This window comes from Budorcas taxicolor, chromosome 15 (genome assembly GCF_023091745.1).
Source record: "Budorcas taxicolor isolate Tak-1 chromosome 15, Takin1.1, whole genome shotgun sequence".
Lineage (NCBI taxonomy): Eukaryota > Metazoa > Chordata > Mammalia > Artiodactyla > Bovidae > Budorcas > Budorcas taxicolor.
Genome location: NC_068924.1, coordinates 34,809,648 through 34,836,069, shown reverse-complemented (window position 1 = coordinate 34,836,069; position 26,422 = coordinate 34,809,648). Strand labels below are relative to the sequence as shown.

The window sequence follows — 26,422 nt, the reverse complement described above, 5'->3', positions numbered from 1 at the left end:
GCTTAAACATAATTAATTTTAAAAGAATTTGAAGACCAAGATCTGATCATTATACTATAGCACATGAGCACAACTAAATCATTAACACAGTTTCTATGTATTTATATATAAAGTAATCTTCCTTCTTAATTTCTGAGCATTTTTTGAATGTTAAATCCTAACATTATCTAGATTGACTACACAGCTTGGCAAACTCTCAAGCTTAATGACATCAGTTCATTCTTTTAAACCGCTGAGCACTGGATACATGCAAACTATTTAATTGTCTAACTGAAGTCAACTGCCCTTCCCTTTACTCTTTTGAATCTTGAAAGAAGGTCATTTATTCAATAAAAACACTTATTAATAAGCAAATAAAATGGCAAAAAGTAATACTCCTTGAAAGATAATACTCCTTGAATGAAGCAGACTCTTGTTGCTTTCAAGTGCATGAAGGTTTTCAAAACTGACTCATTTATAAAAATTGATAGACACAATTACATTTAATTTTCTCACATTAACTATTACCCGACAATTATTTATCAAAGACAATTGAGAACACAATCCCCCTCCTTTATGTGGCCAATATTCTGTTTTAGAGTAGTTATGGACTGTTTAGCAAGGAGTTCTAAATATGTATCATTAACAGCAATCTCTTTAACTGCTCTTCTCTAGAGTTTGTCAGTGCAGAATTATGTCAGGTGTCAAATAAAATTGGAGCCCAATGAAAGGTATATAATTAAAAAATCGTATATGGCCTTCTCAAATATAGGGGGAGAGACAAAAGAAAAAAATATATATGAAAAAATGCTATATTTAAGTACTTGGGGAAAGAATATTTTTTAATCATTTGATTGTAGGTTAAAGTGAAAGTCACTCAGTTGTGTCCGACTCTTTGTGACCCCACGGAGTATAGAGTCCATGGAACTCTCCGGGCCAGAATACTGGAGTGGGTAGCCTTTCCTTTTTCCAGAGGATCTTCCCAACCCCAGGATCAAACCCAGGTCTCCCTCCTGCACTACAGGCGGATTCTTTACCAACTGAGCCACAAGGGAAGCCCAAGAAAACTGGAGTGGATAGCCTATCCCTTCTCCAGTGGATCTTCCAGAAGCTCTTATAAGTTAAATAGATCAATTATTATATCATTTCCCAACATGGTTTCAAAGATGGATTTAAAATCAAAACAAGTATCATGGTATCAAATAAATCTGAGAATAGCAATATAGGTTAATGTTGAGAATGCAGATCCTGAGGCCAGATTCCCTAGATTCAAACTCGGTTCTACCATTTATTAACTAAGTGCCCAAGGGCAAACCACTTTGATTTCCCCCCTGTAAAAAGGGATAATAATACCTACCTTCATAGGGTTGTTCTGAGGTATATAAGGCTATGTATACAGCATTCAGACTAATAGCTTGCATAGAGTGCATGCTATGTGTTTGTTATTACAGTAATATTATTATTAAACACAGTAGCTTGATTGCAGAACTTAGATACTCTAATATGATAATGTCCATTATCACTCTCCAAAATGTTATCATGTTCTATATCAAGCATCCCAAACTTAGTTAATGATTTTTCTTTTCATTTTAGAAGACACTTCATGGTCTCAAGGAACATATTATTACTTAAAACATAATCAAAACAGTCAGCTGAAAAGCCAGGTAGATTATACTATCCCAAAGGCTGTTAGTAGACACAAAGCTCAAAAGGAATTTCTTTTACCCTAAGGATCAGCAAGTTTTGCATACATGCGGGACTTCTGAAGATTAAAGGCCAGGGGCCCATAACAGTAAGGGGAGATCAGTCAGATAAAGAGAAGGGAATAATATGCAGCTGTACACTCAAAAAGGAGGAGGATGGGGAAAGGATGAGAAGGTGGAAAATGAGTTTTGTTGTTTTAATCAAAGAACGTCTAAGACCAGGAATATTATGTCAATAATATAATGCTTTTCATAAATGACAATTAAAGAATGAATTGAAAAAAAAAAAAAAGAATGAATTGGCTGCTGCTTTTCTTCTGGAACAGTGAGCAGCAAACAATCCTTTGAAAACCCATATAGATATGTTCAAATGACAGCAGAACAACTTTGGTTTTCTCTGTATCTTTGAAATGACCTCTTTTAATCACACTGGGAAATGGTGACAACTCATTATCTCATCATGAATGTCAGTTTTCCCCATTCCATTCTCTAGCCAATACTGATACTGCAGGGGTGTTCACAGTAACTCACCATTACAACTCAGTAACACTTACCGTTTAAAGTCAAAAAGAGGTAAAGAAACTTTGCCCAAAGCTTCTGGCCCTTTTCTCTGCTTATTAGAATCAGGAGAACTTCCACTGCTCTGATTTAAAATTCCAAAAAGAGTAAGGTGAAGAAGTGATTCTAACGGCAATTGTGATATCTGGATGGGAAAAATGATTCTATGGGGGGGAAATGTATTAATAGAAAAAACAAATTAGATTGAATATGAAGTTTAACCCTTTAATGAAACTGACAATTTTAGGTATTTTATTTGATTCTTCAAATAATCTTTAATTCTGAGTAAACTTTATGTAAGTAAGTAGCAAGCTTGGCTAACAAATACTAAAAAATCTTAAATAAATTTCATTAAAATTTCAAACATATAACATTTCTCTCTTCAAAAATTTGTTAATCCTTTTATTTAAGACTTGCAATGTCAATTTTTAGGCAAGATAACCATCATCTTATTTCTTTTAGGAAAAGCTAGATGAATGTTCATGAGTGTTTCTGGCTCTAGATGTTTGTGTGCACATACATGCACAGACAGACATATATGTTTACTGGTGCTTTTTTTTTTAAATAAGATCTGAAAGGACACATGAGGTCAAGAGTGGTCACTCCGAGGAGTCATGAGATGGTTAACTGCTGGAAGTAAAATGACATTTTTCACCCTATATGCATTTTTATATTATTTGACTATTTTCACAAATGTTCTACTTTTGTAATTAAAAAAAGAAAAATAGGAAACTATTTAATAAATGCAGAATAAAGTTTTGCAATTGCCTATTTGCCTAAATAATGAAAGCATTCCCTTAGTTTACAGATAATATTTTAAAAATATTAAGTTCAAAATATCATCTTGTACATGGATTGAAGATAATTTTTAAAATCTGTTAACCAAGAACTAGGCTTCCTAAATACATTGTTACAGAATAAATACTAAACTAAAGCAATATTATAAAACACCAGAATTACACATGACTTTAACTCAACAAAGGCCAGGAAGAATTGATGGCATGGTTCTGTAATTTAACAATATGAATATTCAAGAGTATTTCAGATTTTAAATGAGACCTTCAGTCCATTCTATAAAATTGTATCTAGAAGAATCTTTAAGGTATCAGTAAGAATTTAATTAATTTTAATGGAAATTGTAATTAAAAATGAAAGCTGGAAGCATACATGGAAAAAGGTAAAGAACAGGACATACTGAAAGAATAAAAAGCCAAAATCTCACTTACAGTTCATCCCATTTAATAAGATAGAAGAAGTTCTTATAAGTGCCAACCTTCTTTGATTGAATAGGTTTAAAAAGATCCTTTCCATTGTAAGTCAGGGAACATACCAAGTAGTATTTTTCATAACTGAGAAAATAAAAGGGTTTAATTTAATTTTTATTTGACAACACAAATGAGTTAACTAACCAAATATATATATATATCATTAGCCATTCTTCCCTAAGTGACTATTATCTGAAATAATTTGGTTACTATATCAGTGAATTTTTGGAAAAACATCTAAAATTTAACTATTGCAAATCCTACAAAAACAGAGGCAGAGCAGAGGGAATACAGAAGGGAACATATATTCCCAGGTGTCAGTCTAAAGGAGCTATATTGATACCAACTGGAGAATTTATCTCTATTTGGTAACAGTTAGTTACCAGCATTAAATTTTAGTTAAATGACACTGAATAATTCCTCATTTCTAGGTATATTCATTCTAGGAAGTAACAATATAAGCATACTTCTAGGTGCCATTTTCCTTTGGTGAGCCACTGAAGTAGAGTCAGTTTACCATATTAATGGTGCATGGGCCTGAGCTGCACTGAGCTGATCTTCCTGATTAGGAGGGTTCCATCCATGAGGAGAAGGAAATGGCAACCCACTCCAGTATTCTGGCCTGGAGAATCCCAGGGACAGAGGAGCCTGGTGGGCTGCCATCTGTGGGGTCACACAGGGTCGGACACAACTGACGCGACTTAGCTGCAGCAGCACCATCCATGGGGACAGATGCTACTGTAATGGAAAGCAATGATTTAGTCCCTAACTGCCACAATTACTGAGCTGGGTAATATACAGTCAGGCAATCTTGTAGGGAGTTTCAGGTTCAATAAAACTGTATTCTACTAGTATTCTAATTTACTGCTAGTATTCTAACTTACTTAAACATTTTGTTCATCCATTTTGTTCATACAATCTGTTTATCATTCAAAATATATTTCAAATCTAATCTCACTAGTTCATGTAAGCTATTTGATTGCTTTTTTCAACCTCTTTTAAAATCAGCATTGTATTGGGAGTTCCCTGGTGGCCTAGTAGTTTCAAATACGGGCTTTCATTACCACTGCCTGGGTTCAATCCCTGGTCTGGGAACTGAGATCCCAAAAGCTGTACAGCATGGGGGGAAAAAAACATTCATTTTAATTATCACTGCATTGTCTTCTGCTGAGTATTTGTTCTCATTAGTGTCCCTAAATTTGTGTATATACATTTTTTGGTATGAAGAATATGGATAATATTATCCTTGTAACTATTTAAAAGAATGAAATACCTTAAGACAGCAATAGTACCCATCAAAATGCAAGTTCCAAGAGGGCAAAGATTTTCTGCTGCCTTTTTAACTGCCGAGTCCCTAGTACTAAGCACACTGCCTACAGATGGTGTTCAGTAAATATTTATTGAATGAATTAATATACCACTTTCAAGTCATTATATTATATAGTATCTAATGTTCAGTTTATGTTCTAAAGCAGAATTTACATTTGGTATCTCATAACTAGGCTGGTAGTAGTAGCAGTAGTAGTCATGTACGGATGTGAGAATTGGACCATAAAGGCTGAGTGCTGAAGAATTGATGCCTTTGAACTGTGGTGCTGGAGAAGACTCTTGAGGGTCCCTTGGACAGCAAGGAGATCAAACCAGTCAATCCTAAAGGAAATTAACCCTGAATATTCATTGGAAGGACTGATGTTGAAGCTGAAGCTCCAATATTTTGGCTACCGGGTGCAAAGAACTGACTCACTGGAAAAAACCCTGATGCTGGCAAAGATTGAAGGCAAGAGGAGAAGAGAGCGGCAGAGGATGAGATGGTTAGATAGTGTCATTGACTCAATGGACATGAATCTGAGAAAACTCCAGGAGATACTGAAGGATAGGAAGCCTAACATGCTGCAGTCTATGCGGTCGAAAAGAGTCAGAGATGACTTAGCAACTGAACAACAGCAACAACTTGGCTTTATTTTATAGCATTAAACTGTTCTAAAAATTATTTCATTAAATATATTCAATTTGGACTTTTCAGTTTATACTGGTCATTTCCAGATAAGCTGAAGGTGGCAAACTTTTTGTTATTGACCAAAAAACAAAAAACAAAAGAAAAACGCATACTAAAAATTCAACAAAAGAAATATGCCCTTGTAGACTTCAAAGTCTAACAAGAGTAAACTGTAAAAACTACTGAAGAGGAAAAATAAATGTGCTAAAAAAGTCTAGTCCCACCACCCTGGTTCTAAAGGCAAGCCAGAAACATCAGTCATAAATTAACTAATTTATTAACATTTGCCCTTGTTAGTTTAAACATATTTTCCTGCTTTTTCTGCATGTAGTGGGAGTGATAGTAATATTTACTAACAGCATCAAACATCTCTGTAATTCTTAGAAAAAACACGAAGGTATTTGATGGATCGAGTATCCATTTAAAGACCAAGGTAACAGTGGATGCTGATGTTTTACAAGGTTATATTAGCCTCCAGGTAAAGTTGTACATATCTTCTTCTAAATAGCTACTTACTTTGATACCCAGTTACTTGAAATACCATGTGCAGCAAAAATTGTAAACTGGAGCTGTTCTGTTGTAGTCCATGCTTCCTTAATGTTTCTGTTACTTTGGGCACAATCTACAGAACCTCTACCAGAATTTGCATGGAGTCTGAGAAGATCATAAATTGCTGCAGTTAACTGGTCCATGCTTACTTGAAAAGGATTTTCAGGATTCAGTGAGCCTAGATTTAAAGAAATTGTTAATATAATTATCTGCAAAAGCAACAATTACTCCTAAAATTTAAGGAACTTAAATACATACCCCTACTTGAACTCCTGTTAATGTCTCCTACTCCAGACAGTGAAGTCACCTGCTTACACACATACAAATTAGTCAGAAAATCACCCATGATGGAATATAAAATGCTTACTTTTAATTTCAATACACTTATTAAACTCTATACCAAAGAAATCCTTCACTGGAGAAACTTCCCAAGTGTCTGAAGAATTAATAAAACAATAAAAAAGAATGCAAAAAGAAAGTGAATGCCCCAAACCAAATAAAAAGATACTTTCAATATCAAGAAAATCATGCAATAAATGAAAAGTACTGCAAAATAAACTCAGCAAAATCTGTCTCATCAAACCATTTTTTGGTAATTAATATTTGAAACTCAAATGTGGTAAATATATTAATACAGTATTTTATTTTCATTACTTGCTCTACAATTAGCGTAAGTATATCCTTAAAGAAACTGGAAACCTACTTATTACCATTTAGTGTCTCAAAAAAGCTCTTATAATTATTTGAACTGAGTTAGTCTCCTATTCTCTGCTCATTTACCCAGCAAATGAATATAATGAATAGAAGCCTCAGACAGCATTAGGACCATGGCATTTTATTGCCTCCAAATGATTCCAGGTGTTTTTTTAATTTCTAAAAGACAAGCATATAATAAGAACAAACTAACAAAACACGAGAGACTCATATTTCTGTATACCATATGGATAGGGTCTTTAAGACAATAAATGGATTGAGCTATTTCCCAGACATTTGTTGAAGAACATACCATCAACATAACTTTTCCTTTCTTGAAATTTATCATGTCTTGTGATCCTTCTTTCATCCTTCCAATCAGAGCTATGAACATCCCTCTGAACAGTTAATTAAATCCCCGTGGAAAATACCACACGGAGGACTTTTACTAAATGCAACAGTGTGATATCAAGTGAGGGCTCCTAATCTGGTTGCTTCTGAGGCAATTTAAGTCACTATTACTGAGACTTCTGGGTCTTTCCAATAGGAAGGAGGTTTACTCCAAAGCAGAACTTCCCCATTGACAACCATGGACATTTTCATCCAGAGGGAGAAATGTTAGCTATTAATATTCAGCTCCTTCAAAGGCAGTATTACCTTAAAATCTTCAACCAACTCATTTTTGCCAGAGTTTCTCCTCTACACACAAAAAGTTTAGCTGGATATCCATTTATTCAATGTCAACTCTCACAAAGTTCTTCAAGGCTGTCCATCTCCTCTTGGAGATTCCCTCACCTTACCAAATAAGTGACCAAATCAGCTCAAAAGTAAAAGCTAGAGTTAATGGTAACATTTTGTCTAGTAGAAGCAAAAATTTTCCAGTTTAAATGACAGATGCTCACTTATGTACACATTTGCATGTGATAAAATGCTAACTACTAAAAAATACTCACTTCAGCACTTCTACTCCTTGGAAGATTTACTGCTCTCTTTAGCTTCTTTACCGATTCTGTAATGGCAAGAGTCTCCACACCATCTAAAGCACCACAAATTTTTCTTACAGCTTTAATTACTTGATCTACTGCTCTGTGCTGATTCTTTAAAAATAAAAAGTAAAATAAACATAAGTATGTGGAATTTTAAGGATCAATTTTAGGGATGAGGGAAAAAGCAAACATTTTAGATGTGCCTAAGAACAGGTATCCTTTACGTTTTTATGATGAAAAAGAAAAGAAACAAGATAGCTTTTCAATTACATAATTAACTTTGTTTTCACCCCCTCCCCCCACCAGGGATCCCACACCCCTGCAGTGGAAGCACTGAGTCTTAACCACTGAACTGTCAGGGAAGTGCCAATTACATATTTTACTTTGAAGTAGGAAAAAGCAGGCCTGGTTAATTTTCACTTTGCCTGATACAATTGTTCACATGCAAATCCCTTTTAATTTCTCATTAGAATCAGAAGCGAAAGCAATAAATTACTAACAAATACTGAAATCATTAAAAACCTTGAGTCATCTTTTAAATTTTCATTTGGGAATAATTTCCACACTAAAAACAGTTCTCACTCTCCTGCAAAATTTTGGTATCAAAAACCAGAGACCAAAAAAAAAAAACAAAAAATCCCACACGGAGACCAATTAATTTGTGACCAATCTCTAATGAGATTAGAGTTACTAAAAGTTACTAAAAGATCACAGTTACTAAAAGTGAGTCAACTTTTCAGCAACATTTAAATCTATACAACATTCACTTTCTAAGTTTATCTGATGAAAACACTTGTGAGCACAATCCTTCCTTACTATTCAACCACAGTCCATTTTACCATGAATCAAAAGTACTATTATACATGTACAAATACATTATAAAATAATTTACATGATGAGGATGATTTAAAAATCCTTCTCCACTACCCCATCATTTTAGAGTACATCTCATTAAGAAACATTTTTATATAATGAATTAATTCATAAAATACTTATGCCAAACTTAAATGCCAAGTACTGCTAGAAAGGACTGAAACTCAGTACTGTACAATCCCTTAAAAATTTAAAATTTTCCAGCTTTGGGGCTTGGCTACACCAAATGTTCTCTTTGTGTGCATGCTTAAATGAAACCGCCTCATTTTCTCAAATATCTAATTACCTTGCAGTCCTCAGATCCTGAAGGCTTCCGTGTGTTTCTACTTTCTTTTATTCTTCCACTTTCATGCAAAAACCTCTGAGGCTCATGTCATTCTCCTATACTATTCTCCATCATTTTTATGTGGCAGTGATCAATTTATTGTGCACCAATTCCAAATCTACCCTTTGCTCTCCTTTGTAATTCTAGGACTAGACCTTATAAACAATCCTCCTTGCCAGCCAGCACAATGTTAGGTGTTGTGACTAGAGAGCAGTGAAAGGACACTCAAAGGCAAGAGCAGCAGGAAGATATTTTCATCAGGGTTCCAGTCCTCCGTTTTAAAATTCAGTATGGAAGCCCAGTGGTCCTCAAAGATCAGCTCCAGCTGCACCCTCAGGCCACGCTCTTCCCATCTGAGGCACTAACAAGTTTCTTTGCCATAGGCAACACAGCCATACCCACTGCAAAGAGGCTGAATTTCAGCCTGGGGTTGGGGAAGAGGCTCTATCATAAATCCTCAAAGTTCCTTCACTATCCACTGTTCCTCAACCTGTACTTGATGACTGCTTCTTTGCACCTGGCACCTGTTACTTCTAGACCTCTTAGAGCAAGGCTGGCACTATTTTAAGACCTGAGAGCAAATGTTTTAGGTTTTGTAGGCCAAATAGTCTGTCACAATTCAACTCTGCATGAAAACAGACATAGGTAATATATAAATTGAGGCCCTGGTGGCCCAGACTGTAAAACATCTGCCTACAATATGGGAGACCTGGGTTCAATCCCTGGGTCCGGAAGATCTCCTGGAGAAGGAAATGGCAACTCACTCCAGTATTCTTGCCTGGAAAATCCCATGGACTGAGGAGCCTGGTTGGCTACAGTCCATGGGGTTGCAAAGAGTCAGACACAACTGAGCGACTTCACTTTCACTTTCTAATATATAAATTAATGAGCATGCCTGTGTTCCAATAAAACTTTATTTACGAAACTGGGTTAATGGCCAGATTTGGCATTAATATGCAACTCCTGCTTTAGCCCTCTTTTATTCCTTATAGTAATTAACTACCTTTTATTAATTAACAATTCTTTAAGTTTCCCTGTTCAAAAATCTACTATAGTTTCTGTTGCATGACTTAGCCCGTGTCTGACTGATCTGCCTTGCTACTGGCATGTGATTATTTCCTCTACTATTTGCCTTATTTTTGCTCTGGACATTTATCTGACTTTCTATCCTATACCCTAAAAGACGCCTCAGTTAACTGTCCATGTGGCAAATTCACAACATTTTCAACCCCCAAACTGTGTGCCCTATCAGAATCTTAACAACAGTATCATATTCTGATCACAGTCTCCTTTGCTTCCAGCCCACACACTCTCATTCTGACCAAATCTATTCTCTGAGCTCAGAGACCTCTCTACTTTTTCTACCAGGCAGCATCTATATCTACAGAATAGCTCACAATCCTAAAGATCAAATCATCTCAGATTTCAGCAGGCATCTGCATGCCACTTAACATTCCTTTTACAAGCGCTTGGTCAGCTTTATTTCCTATGAAGCTAAACCATTATTCCTTACCTCAAAATATTTAGCTTCATTTTAGTGAAATAAATTAACATCTTATCCCTAGAAAACTAAGACCAGGAGGAATCAAAACTTTTGCAACTCCCTGATCTCTTCCATAAACCTGCCTAAAGAGAAATTAAAACATACATCTACACAGACTTACACATGAATGTTTATAGCAGCATTATTCATAATAATCAAAAACTGCAAATAGGGGCTTCCCTGGTAGTACAGTGGATAAGAATCTGCCTCCCAATGCAGGGTACACGAGTTCATCTGCCTGGTCCAGGAAGACTCCATATGCCGCAGAGCAACTAAGCCAGCGAGCGTGCCACAGCTACTGAAGCCCATGTGCTTAGATCCTGTACCCCAAAACAAGAGAAGCCACTGCAATGAGAAGCCCAAGCACCAGAACTAGAGAGTAGCCCCCACTCACCAAAACTAGAGAAAGCCCAAGCAAAGCAACCAAAAATTAAATAAACAGTTTTAAAAAATAAAAGCAAAAACTACAAACAGTTAAAGATGTCAGTTACTGGGTGACTAGATAAATAAAACATGGTATAGCCAAACAACAGAAGGATTCAGCAATAAAACAAAACAATGGATACACATTACACAAACAAAGCTTAAGACAGTATGGTAGGTATGAAACAGTTAGCTAGTGGGAAGCTGCTGTCTAACACAGGGAGTTTGGCTCAGTGCTCCATGATGACCTAGATGGGTAGGATGGAAAGGGGAAGGAGGCTCATGAGGAAGAGGATATGTATACTTTCAGCTGATTCACACTGTTGTACAGCAGAAACTAACACAATATTATAAAGCAATTATCCTTCAATTAAAAAAAACCACTATGATATGTAAAAGAAATCAGATATAAAGGATTACACAGGGTATGATTCCATTTACAGGAAATCTCCATTAAAGGCAAATCTATTGAGATAGGAACCAGATTAAGTTGTCTCGGGCTGAGGATGGGAATGGGAGAATGAGTGGAAAGAAGCACATGAAAACTTATGTTCTAAAACTCCACTGTAATGACAATTATACAACTCTATCTTGAGAGTCCCTTGGACTGCAAGGAGGTCCAACCAGTCCATCCTAAAGGAGATCAGTCCTGGGTGTTCATTGGAAGGAATGATGCTAAAGCTGACACTCCAATATTTGGCCACCTCATGTGAAGAGTTAACTCACTGGAAAAGACCCTGATGCTTGGAGGGATTGAGGGCAGGAGGAGAAGGGGATGACAGAGGATGAGATGGCTGAATGGCATCACCGACTCGATGGACGTGAGTTTGAGTGAACTCTGGCAGTTGGTGATGCAGGGAGGCCTGGCGTGCTGCGATTTGTGGGGTCGCAAAGAGTCGGACACAACTGAGCAACTGAACTGAACTGATTCATCTGCTAAAATAATCATTGAATTGTACACATTAAATGGATAAATTTTATGATCCATAAACTGTATCTCAATAAAGCAATACAACATATGGGGAATAGATATGATAGAGACTTGCTATTTCCAATTAGATGGTGAGTGAAGAGCTTTCTGATTAGACATCAGAGCACAGATCCTAAGGAACTGAAAGAATAAGTTAACCAAGTATCTGGAGAAATAGCATTAAAAGAAGAAGGAACAAGTACAAAGGCCCCAGTTGGGAAGCATACCTGCAGGTCAACTAGAACAAAGGAAGAAAAGGGGTAGAAGGGACTTTCCCTGTGGTCTAGCGGGTAAGACATCAGGCTACAAAGCAGGGATGCATGGGGTGTAGGTTCATTTCCTGCTAGGGAACTAGATCCTGCCTGCCTCAACTAAAAAACATGTAATATGCTGCAACTAAGATCTGGTGCTGCCAAATAAATAAAATATATTTTTAAAAAAACACTATTTAGAGTATTCCAGGTGATGCAGGTTTGATCCCTGGGTTGGGAAGATCCCCTGGAGGAGGAAATGGCAACCCCACTCCAGTTTAAAAAAGAAAAAGGAAAAGAAAACACACACACACACACATTTAAAGAAAGGGGTAGGAAGCCATCAGAGCTCAGAACGTGTGAAGTGAAGTGAAGTGAAGTGAAGTGACTCAGTCATCCAACTCTTTGCGACCCCACGGACTGTAGCCTACCAGGCTCCTCTGTCCCTGGGATTCTCCAGGCAGGAATACTGGAGTGGGTTGCCATTTCCTTCTCCAGGAGATCTTCCCAACCCAGGGATCGAACCTGGGTCTTTACCATCTGAGCCACCTTGAAATCATAATTAAGATTTAAATTTCACTGAGATGGTAAACAGCATATTAAACAAAATAGTGGCATGATTTAATATTCTTAAGGGTTTATAAATTTGATTAATCTTTTCAAACAACCATTTTTTGGTTTTGATTTTCTCTCATTTTAATTTGCTTTCTGTGCTTATATTCATTTTTAAAAATAATTTTTTTATTTTGGAACAATTTTAGATTTACAAGAATAGTAGAGAAAGTTCTCATTCAACATTAAAGGAAACTGGTTAAGTAACTTCTTATATAACCATGTTAAATTTGTCAAAACGAAGACATTAACACTCACTACATTATTATTACCTAAACAGCAGACTTTATTCAGATTTTACCAATGTTTCCAAATGTATTTCTCCTCTTCCATGATACGATCCAGGATACCACACTGCATTTAGTGATTTGTTTTTAAAATATAATTTTGTTTGCCTATTGAAGACAGGCTACAGAAGAACAGGCAGAAGGTGGAAGACCAGCAGGCAATTGCTGTTAACTCTTGTGGTTAACTAGGAGTATAGCTCTGGTAGTGGAGAACTGTCACATTCTAAATGTATTTCTGAGGTAAAGTTGAGAGAAATGTGAGATGTGAAATATCTTTTTCTTGGGAAATCAAAAATGACTCCAAAGTTTTGGCCTGAGCAAATGGAAGGACAGAGTGGCCATTTTATTAAGAAGGGGAAGACTGATGAATAGATATAAAGGGTAGCATAAAAACATGGTTTTATGCATCTTAAACTTGAGATGTTAGACATTTATATAAAAAGTTAAGTATCAGACATCTGAATCTGAAGTGATGATCAACCTAGGTAGCGTATTTAAGTGTTAGTTGCTCAGTCGTGTCCGACTCTTTGCGACCCCGTGGACTGTAGCCCACCAGGCCCCTCTGTCCATGGGATTCTCCAGCCAAGAGTACTGGAGAGGGTAGATGGTCCTTCCTCCAAGGGATCTTCCCAACCCAGGGATCAAGCCCAGGTCTCCTGCATTCTAGGTGGATTCTTTACAACTGAGCCACTAGGGAAGCCCCTAGGGTAATCCTGAAAGATGATGCTATGAAAGTGCTGCACTCAATATGCCAGCAAATCTGGAAAACACAGCAGTGGCCACAAGACTGGAAAAGGTCAGTTTTCATTCCAATCCCAAAGAAAGGCAATACCAAAGAATGCTCAAACTACTGCACAATTGCACTCATCTCACACGCTAGTAAAGTAATGCTCAAAATTCTCCAAGCCAGGCATCCGTAATACGTGAACCATGAACTTCCAGATATTTAAGCTGGTTTTAGAAAAGGCAGAGGAACTAGAGATCAAATTGCTAACATCCGCTGGATCACTGAAAAAGCAAGAGAGTTCCAGAAAAACATCTATTTCTGCTTTATTGACTATGCCAAAGTCTTTGACTGTGTGGATCACAATAAACTGTGGAAAATTCTGAAAGAGATGGGAATACCAGACCACCTGACCTGCCTCCTGAGAAACCTGTATGCAGGCCAGGAAGCAAAAGTTAGAATTGGACATGGAACAACAGACTGGTTCCAAACAGAAAAAGGAGTACGTCAAGGCTATACATTGTCACCCTGCTTATTTAACTTGTATACAGACTACATCATGAGAAACACTGGGGTGGAAGAAGCACAAGCTGGAATCAAGATTGCCGGGAGAAATATCAATAACCTCAAATATGCAGATGACACCACCCTTATGGCAGAAAGTGAAGAGGAACTCAAAAGCCTCTTGATGAAAGTGAAAGTGGAGAGTGAAAAAGTTGGCTTAAAGCTCAACATTCAGAAAACGAAGATCATGGCATCTAGTCCCATCACTTTCTGGGAAACAGTGGAAATAGTGTCAGACTTTATTTTTTTGGGCTCCAAAAATCACTGCAGATGGTGATTGCAGTGACAAAATGAAAGGACACTTACTCCTTGGAAGCAAAGTTATGACCAACCTAGATAGCATATTCAAAAGCAGAGACATTACTTTGCCAACAAAGGTCCATGAAGACTACGGTTTTTCCAGTAGTCATGTATGGATGTGAGAGTTGGACTGTGAAGAAAGCTGAGTGCTGAAGAATTGATGCTTTTGAACTGTGGTGTTAGAGAAGACTCTTGAGAGTCCCCTGGACTGCAAAGAGGTCCAACCAGTCCATCCTAAAGGAGATCAGTTCTGGGTATTCATTGGAAGGACTGATGCTAAAGCTGAAACTCCAATACTTTGGCTACCTCATGCAAAGAGTTGACTCATTGGAAAAGACTCTGATGCTGGGAGGGATTGGGGGCAGGAGGAGAAGGGACGACAGAGGATGAGATGGATGGGATGGCATCACCAACTCGATGGACATGAGCTTGGGTAAACTCCGGGAGTTGGTTATGGACAGGGAGGCCTGGCATGCAGCGATTCATGGGGTGGCAAAGAGTCAGACACGACTGAGCCGCTGAACTGACAGAACTGAGGTGGACTCTTTCCGTCTGAGCCACTAGGGAAGCCTAAAAAGATCACCTACAGATTAAAAAAGATCACCTACAGTGGGAATACAGAGAGAAAAAGAGGTCCTAGAACTGAGAGCCCCAGGCATTCTAATGTTTAGAGGTCAGGAAGATAAGGAGATCACAAAGCTACAAGTATGAGTGAAAACAGAGCAGACACTGGAAGTAGGAGAACCAAGAATGTGATATCCCAGAAGCCATAGGAGTATTTCAAGAAGGAAGAAACAATCAACTCTATACTATAGAACAGTAGAGAAAAAGACAGACTAGGAACTCATTACTGGAACTGTGACCCTTGAAGCCCTTGATGATCTTAAGTGCAGTTTCAGAGAACTGTTGAGAATGAAAGCTTGATTGGAGTGGGTACACAAGAAAATGAGAAGAGAGGAAGTATAAGGAGAAAAAACAGACTAACTTTCAAGAGGTTTGCTACGCTGGGTGACTGCTACAGAGGAATGTGGACTTCTTGTTTTCTTCTAAGATGGAAGATACACCCATGGCTCTGTCCTTAAACTTCTTTTGCTCTGCCTGCAATGGTTTTCTTGGTGATCTTATCCAGTTTTCAGTTCAGTTCAGTCGCTCAGTCGTGTCCAACTCTTTGTGATCCCATGAATCACAGCACGCCAGGCCTCCCTGTCCATCATCATCTCCTGGAGTTCACTTAAACTCACGTCCATCAAGTCGGTGATACCATCTAGCCATCTTATCCTCTGTTGTCTCCTTTTCCTCCTGTCCCCAATCCCTCCCAGCATCCAGTTTTAGGGCTGCAAAATATTTATATTCTGATGATTCCCCAGTTTATTATCGCCAGCCTGGATCTCCTACATTAAATTCCAGATTCATATCCATCTATCTATTCAATATCACTATTTGGATGAATAACAGTCATCTCAAACACAGTGTCCAAACCGAGTTCAGATCTTCCCCATAAACCTGCTCTCTCAGTCTTCTACCTCTCACTCAAAACGCCCAGGTAGAAAATACTGAAGTTACGCATTTCTCTCTCTCACGTTCTACATCCAATCTATTGGTAAATCTTCCGAGCGTTAACTTTTCATCACTTTTACTACTATCACTCTGGTCTAAGCCATCATTCTCTCTCCTCACTGATTTGGTTCTACTCTTGCCCCTCTGCTCATTCTAGTCTAGCCTGGCAGACCTTCTATATACCAGACATACCCCTTCCCCAGATAACCAGGTAGCTTCTTCCCCTCTTCTCCGGTAATTTACTCAAATTCATTTTCTCAATGAGCCCTTCTCTGATTATCTTATTTGAAATTGCAACATTACCCTCCCCATTTATTTTTCTCTAATAGCACTTACCACCTGATATATACCTTGCCAGTTTATTACTAAACTTTTGTTTCCTCTAACTAGAATGTAAATTCTCTAAAGGGCAAGGATTACAGTTTCTTTTGTCCACTGTTATATGCTCAGCACCTATAACAGTGACTTGAGAGAGAATTCAGTAAATATCTATTAAATAAATTGACATAATTATATACTGATAAAAAATATTTACTAGTAGCTAGAAATCTGGAAGTCATCCTACACTATTTCTTCTTCACTTATATCTCATTATCTATCAAAATCTAACCAATTTTATCTCCTAAATATCGTTAATCAGTCCCTTCTCTTTACTGTCACCATACTCATTATATATTACCTGCTGTTGTTGTTTAGTCGCTAAGTCATGTCCGACTCTTTCATGACCCCACGGACTACAGCCTACCAGGCTCCTCTGTCCATAGGATGTCTCAAACAAGAATACTAGAGTGGGTTGCCATTTTCTTCTCCAGCGGATCTTCCTGACCCAGGGACTGAATCGACATCTCCTGCATTGGCAGGTGGACTCTTTACCACTGAGCCACCAGGGAAGCCTGTCTTTTACCTAGACCTATAAAAAGTCTTGCCTAAGCAGTCTCCCTGAGACCAATCCTGGCAACCCTAAATTTAACTTTGTTTAGGCAGAGGGACTTCAAAGTTCAAGATTAAACAAGTCAACCACTCTACCCTACTCCACTTCCTACCCTTAGCTTAAAACACCTTAAATAACACCTTAAATGATTACAGAAGGGGTCAGCAAACATTTCCTATAAAATGAAAATAGTAACTTGTTTAGGCTTTGCAGGGCATATGGTCTCTGTCCCAACTACTCAACTTTAGTATTAGAGCACAGATGCAGTCATTCAAAACATGTAAACAAATGGATGTGGCTGTGCCCCGCCAAATTTTTATTTACAAGAATTGGAAGTGGACTGTACACAGCCCCCTGATCTGGAGAATAAAGTAAAACATAATATGGATTACAGGGTGGTAATTTATACTGACCTATCTCCAATGTCATCTTTCAATCTTCACTTCATACTCTGTATTAGATAAGTGCTTATACTTCCCCATATGTTTCACACCTATATACTTTTGTTCACATGCCCTTTCCAACTATCTTCTAGCTAACTCACACCATTTAAGACTTGGCAACATCCTTTCTTAGAGGCCTCTTCCTTGAACTCTCAAGTTGACTGGAAAAGTGCCCTTGTTTGATCTCTCAAAAAACCTCAATGCATACCCCTATTCTACATTTACTATACTGAAATTCTATTTAAGTCTGTTTAAGTTCTTGGTAGGTGGGGCTCAGGTCACTCATTTTCATAACCCCAGCATCTAGCAAGCATTCAATAAATGCTTTTTGAATTGAACTGAAGGTTCCTCTTAGTAATAAAGCTGAAGTAACCCAAGTACTAAATTTCTATTAATATGTTGGATCAGAAAACAAGTTCTCAAATAGCAACATCAAGAATATAGTTTAAATAGTCCTTCGAAAATATTTAATCCAATTTCAACACTAGTATTTAAGAGAATACAGAGAAAAGAATCTTTAAACCATCATGCCAAAATATGAATTAGAACTTACTTCAATTTGAAGAGCCAACTCCACTTGATTGTGATACAAATCTAAAAGTTCTTCAACAGGATGTCTAAAATGAAGAACAGTTATTGTGGCTGAAAGATACTATATACAAGAATGATTGTTTTATTTACCAAAATAAATGCATTCACATCCAAAAGTAAAGTTTGAAAATATGAAATTAATGTTTTAGATGCCACACCTCGTCATGACTTCTTTATAAGGTTTTTCTATTTGATGCAGGTGTTTGTTTAAATCCACAGGTGTTTCATCATCTTCCGCCTAAATAACACATACATTTATCAAATAATGAAATCCATTAGTTAGTCTTTCTGTTGCCAAGTTAAATAGGATTAAGCATGTGATAAACTCTTGAAAAGAAAGTGATTTTTCAGAACTGAGGCTTTAAATATTTATAACTGACTCAAAAAAGTGACTGTCTTCTAAAACACCTGTTTTTTAAGTGGGAAAAACATAAATACTTTGAAGTCTAGTTTCTGATATGTAAATTTTTTCAAAGGAAAACCACTTCTGTTCTACAGAGAGAGAATGGAGAGCTAAAAACACTTTTAAAGATGGCTGACAGCCAAATGAAGGTGAGGTGGGAACCAGATGAGAAGAGATATCTAAATTTCTGCATTATATTTTCTAATGATAATCAAATTTCCTTCTACCTCACCCTCAATAAGTGAGGTTCTGGTCTTTTCAACCATAACCCTTACTATGCAAAGTACTGAAGAACATCGCTCCTTAGGAAACTGAAAAGAAAAGTTACTAATGATATGATAAAATGTTCTGAATTTTGTGAAACAGTTTTCACCCAAGTGAAATAAACTCTACCTAACATAGGAGCAAAACTGAGGAAAATAAAGAAAAGAGATAGCAGAAATGACAGATATTTTTCTTCCCCAAAGTCTACCAAATGAAGATTATCTCTCTTTACACATTAAAATTCATCAAGAAATAAAATGGCCTAAATTCTTATATTCTGTTTTGCTTTAACCTCAAAATAAAGTACTATACTTTTAGAACAGAGAATTAGTTTTCATGTGGTGAAAAATAATATATTTTCCTCAGTTTGGTGCAAATGTCAATATGTATCTTTTTCTCCCCCCAATCAATATTTAGCATTCAAAATCTTTTTTCCTCAGTTCTCCTTGACTGATGCTGATGTTTTCATTGTGCAACTTGTATAAAACTATTACAAGTCAAACTCTTATAAAACTTTGATTTTCACACATGCCTCCAGCTCTGAGTATTATGCTACCTAAACCTCCATGATTGAAAGATTCCCCCCATCTGCTATAAAGACTTCCATAGGAAGTAAATAGAGAGTTCCTCACTTGCAGTCAAACCCAAATCTCCTGAAGAAGGTACAAACTGCAAACTGGCTGATTAACAAAGTTATTCAGATTCAACCGAATGCAATTCAGTATAGAGTATACACTTACTGTTCGGGCCAGATTTTGACACATTGCGCTGAAGGTCAAAAGTTGTAGTTTAATCTCTGTGTCCCATTTTCGACAGTTTTGAATATGTTCATGACTTCCAAGACAATGATTACTGTTAAAATATATTAGTTATTCATCAACATTATTCTCCTCAAATTAGAAATAATAGACAGAGAGTAAATATAAATTGTTTATGCATCAGAAATTGAAGAGGATGACAAAATAAAGATTTTTAAATCAAATAAGAGCATTTAAATAGAGGAATAATTCTACAAGAGTTAAAGCAAAGAAGAAAGAAGATGAAGACAAAGAAGGGAAAAAAACAGGGACAGAGAATTTCTGGTAGGTTCAGAAAAAGATTCATATAATGATATTTTCAGGCAACTAAAGGGAAATCACAGCGAAACATTGTAGCTAAAGAAATACTACATGCCACAAAAGGAAAATGGAGTTCATAATGAAGTAACTATTGCCTCTCTGCAGAAAGAAAAAAAATTAAATGCATCCATCAACCAATTACCCACCATTCTTCCCATCTAAGACTATCAGCTTCTTAAGGGCAAGATCATGTCAGATAATGCATATCTAAATATAAGTTAATTGACCCAACAAATCAAATCACTGGAACCCAATGTGGCTTTAGATTATAAATTTAACTTGAAAATTTTTTTAATCTAACCCATTAAAATGAAATTTCCAAAAATATTGCTCAGTAATTAAATGAAAAAACTTACTTCTGTAGCACTTCCTCTTGACCACAAACTTTCAGAACATAGCTGCCAACATCTACTTGATTCAAGTCATCGTGTACCCAACAAAGGGCTTGCATTATAATGATTTCTACAGTAGAACTCACTGTAAAAGAGTTAGTCATTATTTTCATTTTACTCATTTAACTCTGAAGTATATACCTATTCAGACTATTTCTCACAGTCTAAAACAGTACTGTATAAGAGAAATATAATGCAGGTCACATATATAATTAAAAAATTTCTAGTACTCACATTGAAGAAAGTAAAAAGAAACAGAAGAAGCTAATTTCAATAATATGTTTTATTTAAACTAATATATTTAAAATGTCATTTCAATATATAGCAACTGGTAGTTAAAATTTACTAATAGGATATCTTACATTCTCTTTTCAAACCAAGTCTTTGAAATCCAGTGTGTATTTTACACTTATAGAACATCTCAATTTATATTAGCCATATTTCAAGTAATCCCACATGTGGCTAGTCGTTATTGTATTAGACAGGGCATATCTAAGCTAAAAAAGCCACCTCTGTTTTACAGACTCCTCCAAAGAGGATAACATATAGCAGTACCTAGCAAGCAATTATTTAAACCAAATTATAAGGAAAAAGAATCACCATTTTAAACAGCTGACATTTGCCTGGTAAAATTTCCAATAAAGAATAAAAACGTAGCAAGTAGGACCTATTATTTAATTACCATACTCTGCAATAGCTGGATACCAAGATTACAAACCATTACAAGTAACCTATTTCTATACTTAGAGCTCTTATTTTAGAAGACAATGACTATATTCAAAATTCATAAAAATCAATAGCTTGACAGAAAAGGCCATAAAACCTCTATCTAACACAATAGCTACATTTCTGAACACATAACAGTTATCATTTAAACACACAAAGCACTTCTACCATAATGTGGTTACATTTCTTAACATAGATGTACATTATAAAAGTGTACATTTATAGAGCCAAACAATAGGCATTTGATATATTTTTTAAATGAATCAAATCTTGATATATCAAGTAAAACTTTGATACAAATTAAAACACTTGCTCTCAAGGCTTACCAATGCTTATTTCAATCAAGAAGTTATGGACCATTATTTCCTTCAATTTTAGTACTAATTCTTACTGAATACTTTAATGATCCCCTAAATCAAAATTTAAGGGATGTTTAAAAAGAATAAGTCTTCTTTTAGAATATAAGGAATAAGAACATAATTAACCTTTCTAGCTAATGCTTTCAGGTTTTGGCCAAGAGCCACATTAACCAAGATACTCAACACTTTTCAAAGAAATATGTAGTTATAAAGGTAAACCTTCTCACTAATCCATACCAAAAAACTACCCATATGAATGCCAATTTCTGGAAAAGGATAACTAATGCATATTAAGTATTTCACCACACACACTAAAAAAAAAAAAAACCTAATGACAAAAGAGTCACTTTATTAAAAGAATAACACTAACATATTAAACATTTTCTTTCTAACATGAGCAAAACAAGATGGTTTGGGAACTATGAACCTACCATCACATGTAAAGGTAACTGGTAGCTGAAATCCTTCAATTTCAATGGAGACCTTCACGCTAGCATTTTCTCCACATATGTTTCTTTGCACTGTGACTGGACTTAACAAATAGCCCCGATTTGTGCAGTGATTGGTATATGGAAAGTTGGTCTTCAATCTAGCCACAAAAAAGAAGAAATTAAATTCTCTTTTGAAAGCTGCATTTGAGAGCCCTGAATAAGGCTTTGCATGCTTACAGCCATTCAGTTCTGTGTTTTTGTCCAATTCTAGAGCAGCTCAGGAGAAATGCAATGAATGGACTCCTGTCTGCCTTTTAAATGAAAGGAATCCAAGAAAAGAGATTAAGTACTTCAACATAATGCTATCAACATTAACCAAGCACACACTGGATACACATTAAATGAGTTTCTCTGTTTCTGATTTTTTGTTAAGCAGTGTAATTTCACAAAATGATACATTTTTAATGAACCATGATACAGGTGATAGCCCTAAACTGTAATTGCCAGAAGGATAGAAAATTTGTTGTCCTTTAAAAATCTTTTCTTCTAACGTCCTTTCTCTTACATATTGATTTTGGTTGTTTAGCGTGATAGAAAAACATAGGCAATCAGTTTTTACTGTGCTATGAGGGCTTTATTCCCTCAAAGTGAATAGGGAATGGCAAAAAATTATCTGTGAAGTATTCTTGGTATTCACAGTAGCAAAATAGTTTAAATATATGAGCCAGGTGTACAGCTCATCTCCAGATAGCCCTTCTGTTATCTGAAGACAAAGGAGGATTTGATGCCTCTTTAAACTTGTGGACTTCCTTTAACTGACTTTCTTCTGGAAGTTAGAGGACAAGTTCCAATCCTCACATCTTTTCATAGGGCTGTATATGGAATGAATGCTGTAAGTTTTACCTATTCACTACCATGTAGAGATTAAAATAATCAGTGATTGGAACAGACTAAAATAGTCTGAGTTGACAATAAGAAAGGTTCTGAAGAGGCAACAAGTATAAGTTGCACAGCTTCTATAGTCATGCACAGTTTCTATAGTCAGTCTACTCAACTTGAAATCCTGATTTTACTACTTACTACTGTGTAATCTTAAGTTACAAATCACCTTGTTGCTTCAGTTTCCTCTTCTATGAACTGGGGATAATACTAACTTCATGGGTTTGTTGTGAGAATTATGTAAATGAAGTTTTTAAGGACATTCAGAATAGTGTCTAGTACATGGTCAGTGCTATAAAAATCTTGTTGAATAAATGAATGAGTGAATGAATATATCTGGTTTCTGCACTGTCATCTTAAGTGCCACAAAGGATCCAATATTAAAAAGAAATATAATTGAAAAAAAGGTAACAAAGTAATAAACTTAAATTGATATTGGAAATGCACCTTTAGATGTGGACAGGTTATCTTCAAATATTTGCTTGTTGTCAAGCAACACGTGCCCCTGCAACATGACAAAACCTTCATAGGATCTAGCCTAAGGTTTTTCTCACATATTTGGTATTCTCATTTCCTACAATATGAAATAAGATACTCACAGCAAATCCATAGCTAACTAATATGCTGCTAAGTCGCTTCAGTCGTGTCCGACTCTGTGCAACCCCGCAGACAGCAGCCCACCAGGCTCCGCCATCCCTGGGATTCTCCAGGCAAGAACACTGGAGTGGGTTGCCATTTCCTTCTCCAATACATGAAAGCGAGAAGTGAAAGAGAAGTCTCTCAGTCGAGTCCAACTCTTAGCGACCCTACGAACTGCAGCCTACCAGGCTCCTCTGTCCATGGGATTTTCCAGGCAAGAGTACTGGAGTGGGGTGCCATTGCCTTCTCCCGCTAACTTATACATGTAATGGTAAAAAAAAAAAAAAAAAACAAACTTTATATCCAAGGAAGCCTTCAATTTTCAGAAACCATTAAGGATGATAAAAGAAAAATCAGAAATTCCTTATAACTCAGAAAACAAGAATTTACTGAACAAAAATTATAGTGATAAAAGTTGCACTTGGGGCTTTCCTGGTGGCCCAGAGGTAAAGAATCCACCTGCCAATGCAGAAGACATGGGTTTAATCCCTGAACTGGGAAGATCCCACATGCCTCAGAGCAACTAAGCTCATGTGCCACAACTACTGAGCCTGTGCTCTAGAGCCCATGTGCTCCAACTGTTGAAGCCTGAAGCCTGCACGCGCTAGAGCCTGTGCTCCACAGCAAGAGAAGCCACTACAATGAGAAGTCTACGCACACACGGCAACAAAGAGTAGCCTCCACCTGAAACTAGAGAAAGCCCAAGGGCAGCAATGAGGACCAGAAATAAACAAAGAAATCCTAGAAAAAAGAAAAGAACTGAGAAAAAACTAAGATGGTTACAGACTGCTTCAAGTTGTGGCTTCTTTTGTTCTGTTTGTAACTGAACTTTTAAATATACAAAAGAAGATTACTAATTATCAATTAGTAAACTGATAATTGCTGAGTAAATTTTCACTTTATATATAATAGACTAGATAAAGTATTTTATGAATACTCTAAACCACACATTGTAGTTTGATGTTCTTAAGTAATTACCTACAAAGAGCATTTTTTAATACTAATTTTCATTTTCTTTAAACCATCCATTTCCCTGGTTCAGTCGCTAAATTGTGTCCAACTCTTTGCAACCCCACAGACTGCACCACACCAGGCTTTCCTGTTCTTCACTATCTCCTGGAGTTTACTTAAACTCATGTCCACTGAGTCGGTGATGCCATCCAACCATCTCATCCTCTGCTGCCCCCTTCTCCTCCTGCCCTCATCTTTCCCAGCATCAGGGTCTTTTCCAATGAAACAGCTGTTTGCATCAGGTGGTCAACATATTGGAGCTTTAATATCAGTCCTTCCAATGAATATTCAGGGTCCGTTTCCCTATCATCACCAAAGCAATGGCTTTGTTTGCTTAATGTGGCTCTATAGCTCAGGAAATTAATTATCTTTATGCAAATACCAAAATCCTTTATGGTTTATTTCATACTATGTGCTATCAAGTTAAGGTTACATATAGACAGAGCCAAACCAGAAAGACAGAAGACATAAAAATGAGGGTTTTAAAAGGTAAATATAAAAGTGAGGGTTTTCAATTAAATTGATATTACTTTATAAGAAAGTTGAGTCAGCATTATTTAGAATAAAATAAACTAAATGCAGAGATAAAGTCCTTGATTCCTCGGGTTCAAAACACTTTTTAGATTATAAGTATCAGATAGGAACCATAAATGAAGAAAGGAAACTACAGGCTACTCAGAATGGCAAGTGTAAAGAATAGTACTCATCTTGTCCTAGAAGACCAGAAATGAAGCAGCAAAAATTCCCACTGGTATCTAACATTCCTCTCAGTGCTTTCCCGGGAGACCTAAGTAACTGGTAGACACAGCAAGCTCTGTCAGTTATGATGAGTGTGAAAGTCAAGAAAACAAGAAATAAAAATTTTAAAAATGCAATGTCCTGAATCCTGGAGATCACTAATCCAACGCCCTAATTTCACAGGAGCAAAAAAAAACAAGGCCTAGAACTGGCACTAAATTCTATTTGTAGTAGGCTTAACTATAAACAAATACCATAATGACAATTTCACACTAATATCACAGCTGAATCAAAATAATCATTTTAGGAGATTTCAAAAAAATACGGAGTTAACTAAGAGCATAAATACTCATTTTTAAAATCTGCATATTGGGAAAAATAGAAAGTGCCATTAATTTCAAGTGATATCTGACTCCCCTCCAAGGTCAAGAGGGGAACAGAGAATTTTCTAGAACATAACTTCAAAACACCTCTGCCTTTTCTGTGAAATATTTGTTACAATCCCACTCTAACTAACAGAAATAACATTCTAATTCATCTGAGGTTTTAATATTCATAAGCCATTTGTGTTTGTGTGTGTGCATATACATGTAAATAAAAAAGATCAGCTTAGTGGCAGAGTTTATGTAAATAACAATAAGATTCAAATGCAGAAAAAAAAGGCAGATCACAGAAAGCCTAATTTCTCAACATGCAAAATTTAAATGCAATAGTCACTCAACACAGTCTAATAGGGCTTGTGTGGAGAGAAAATTAAAGGAACTGGATGAACATTTATCAGATTAATTTCAAACCATTAAGATTATTTCCAAATTCTTAACCACACACACATAATGGTATGTATATGTGGCATAAAGGCATAGGTAATTTCTGATACATGCAATTTGCATTCTAAATCACCGAATGTCTATTTTAAATGTCTACTGAAAAATGTGAGTTTAAAAAATCCAGTTAAGAATAACCTTTGCACAGGAAAGAAACAGTGACTCTACTGATATTCTTCTTTCTCCCTTAAGGTATTCTGAAGAAAAAAGAATGCTGGTTAGAAAGTGATACATAGGAAAGACAGAACTGTAATCAAACATTACCAATAGTCTAGAAAGTCTAGTTTAATATTAATAAGCCCCTTATAATAAAAATGATGAATACACTCAAAAATGATCTAGGAACTCCAAACTCTGCTTTGCTTAAACCACAATGGGAAAATACTGGATTCAAAATAAATCACTCAGAAGCAATCTAAATGTCCATCAGAGGAACGGCTAAAGAAGATATGGTA

The 26,422-nt window shown here is 36.3% G+C and overlaps 1 protein-coding gene across 1 annotated transcript in view; it reads right to left on the bottom strand.

Annotated features, from left to right (window-relative positions):
* Positions 1 to 26,422, bottom strand: part of PIK3C2A (phosphatidylinositol-4-phosphate 3-kinase catalytic subunit type 2 alpha) — a 75,802-nt gene that overhangs the window by 31,912 nt on the left and 17,468 nt on the right. The window contains exons 3-12 of the mRNA XM_052652576.1: positions 21,817 to 21,974; positions 20,265 to 20,385; positions 19,531 to 19,642; positions 18,282 to 18,361; positions 18,086 to 18,149; positions 7,697 to 7,840; positions 6,309 to 6,357; positions 6,018 to 6,228; positions 3,467 to 3,589; positions 2,237 to 2,404 (exon numbers count right to left, since the gene is read on the bottom strand). Coding sequence (XP_052508536.1) covers positions 2,237 to 2,404; positions 3,467 to 3,589; positions 6,018 to 6,228; positions 6,309 to 6,357; positions 7,697 to 7,840; positions 18,086 to 18,149; positions 18,282 to 18,361; positions 19,531 to 19,642; positions 20,265 to 20,385; positions 21,817 to 21,974 — 1,230 coding nt within the window. The remainder of the gene's footprint in view (positions 1 to 2,236; positions 2,405 to 3,466; positions 3,590 to 6,017; positions 6,229 to 6,308; positions 6,358 to 7,696; positions 7,841 to 18,085; positions 18,150 to 18,281; positions 18,362 to 19,530; positions 19,643 to 20,264; positions 20,386 to 21,816; positions 21,975 to 26,422) is intronic.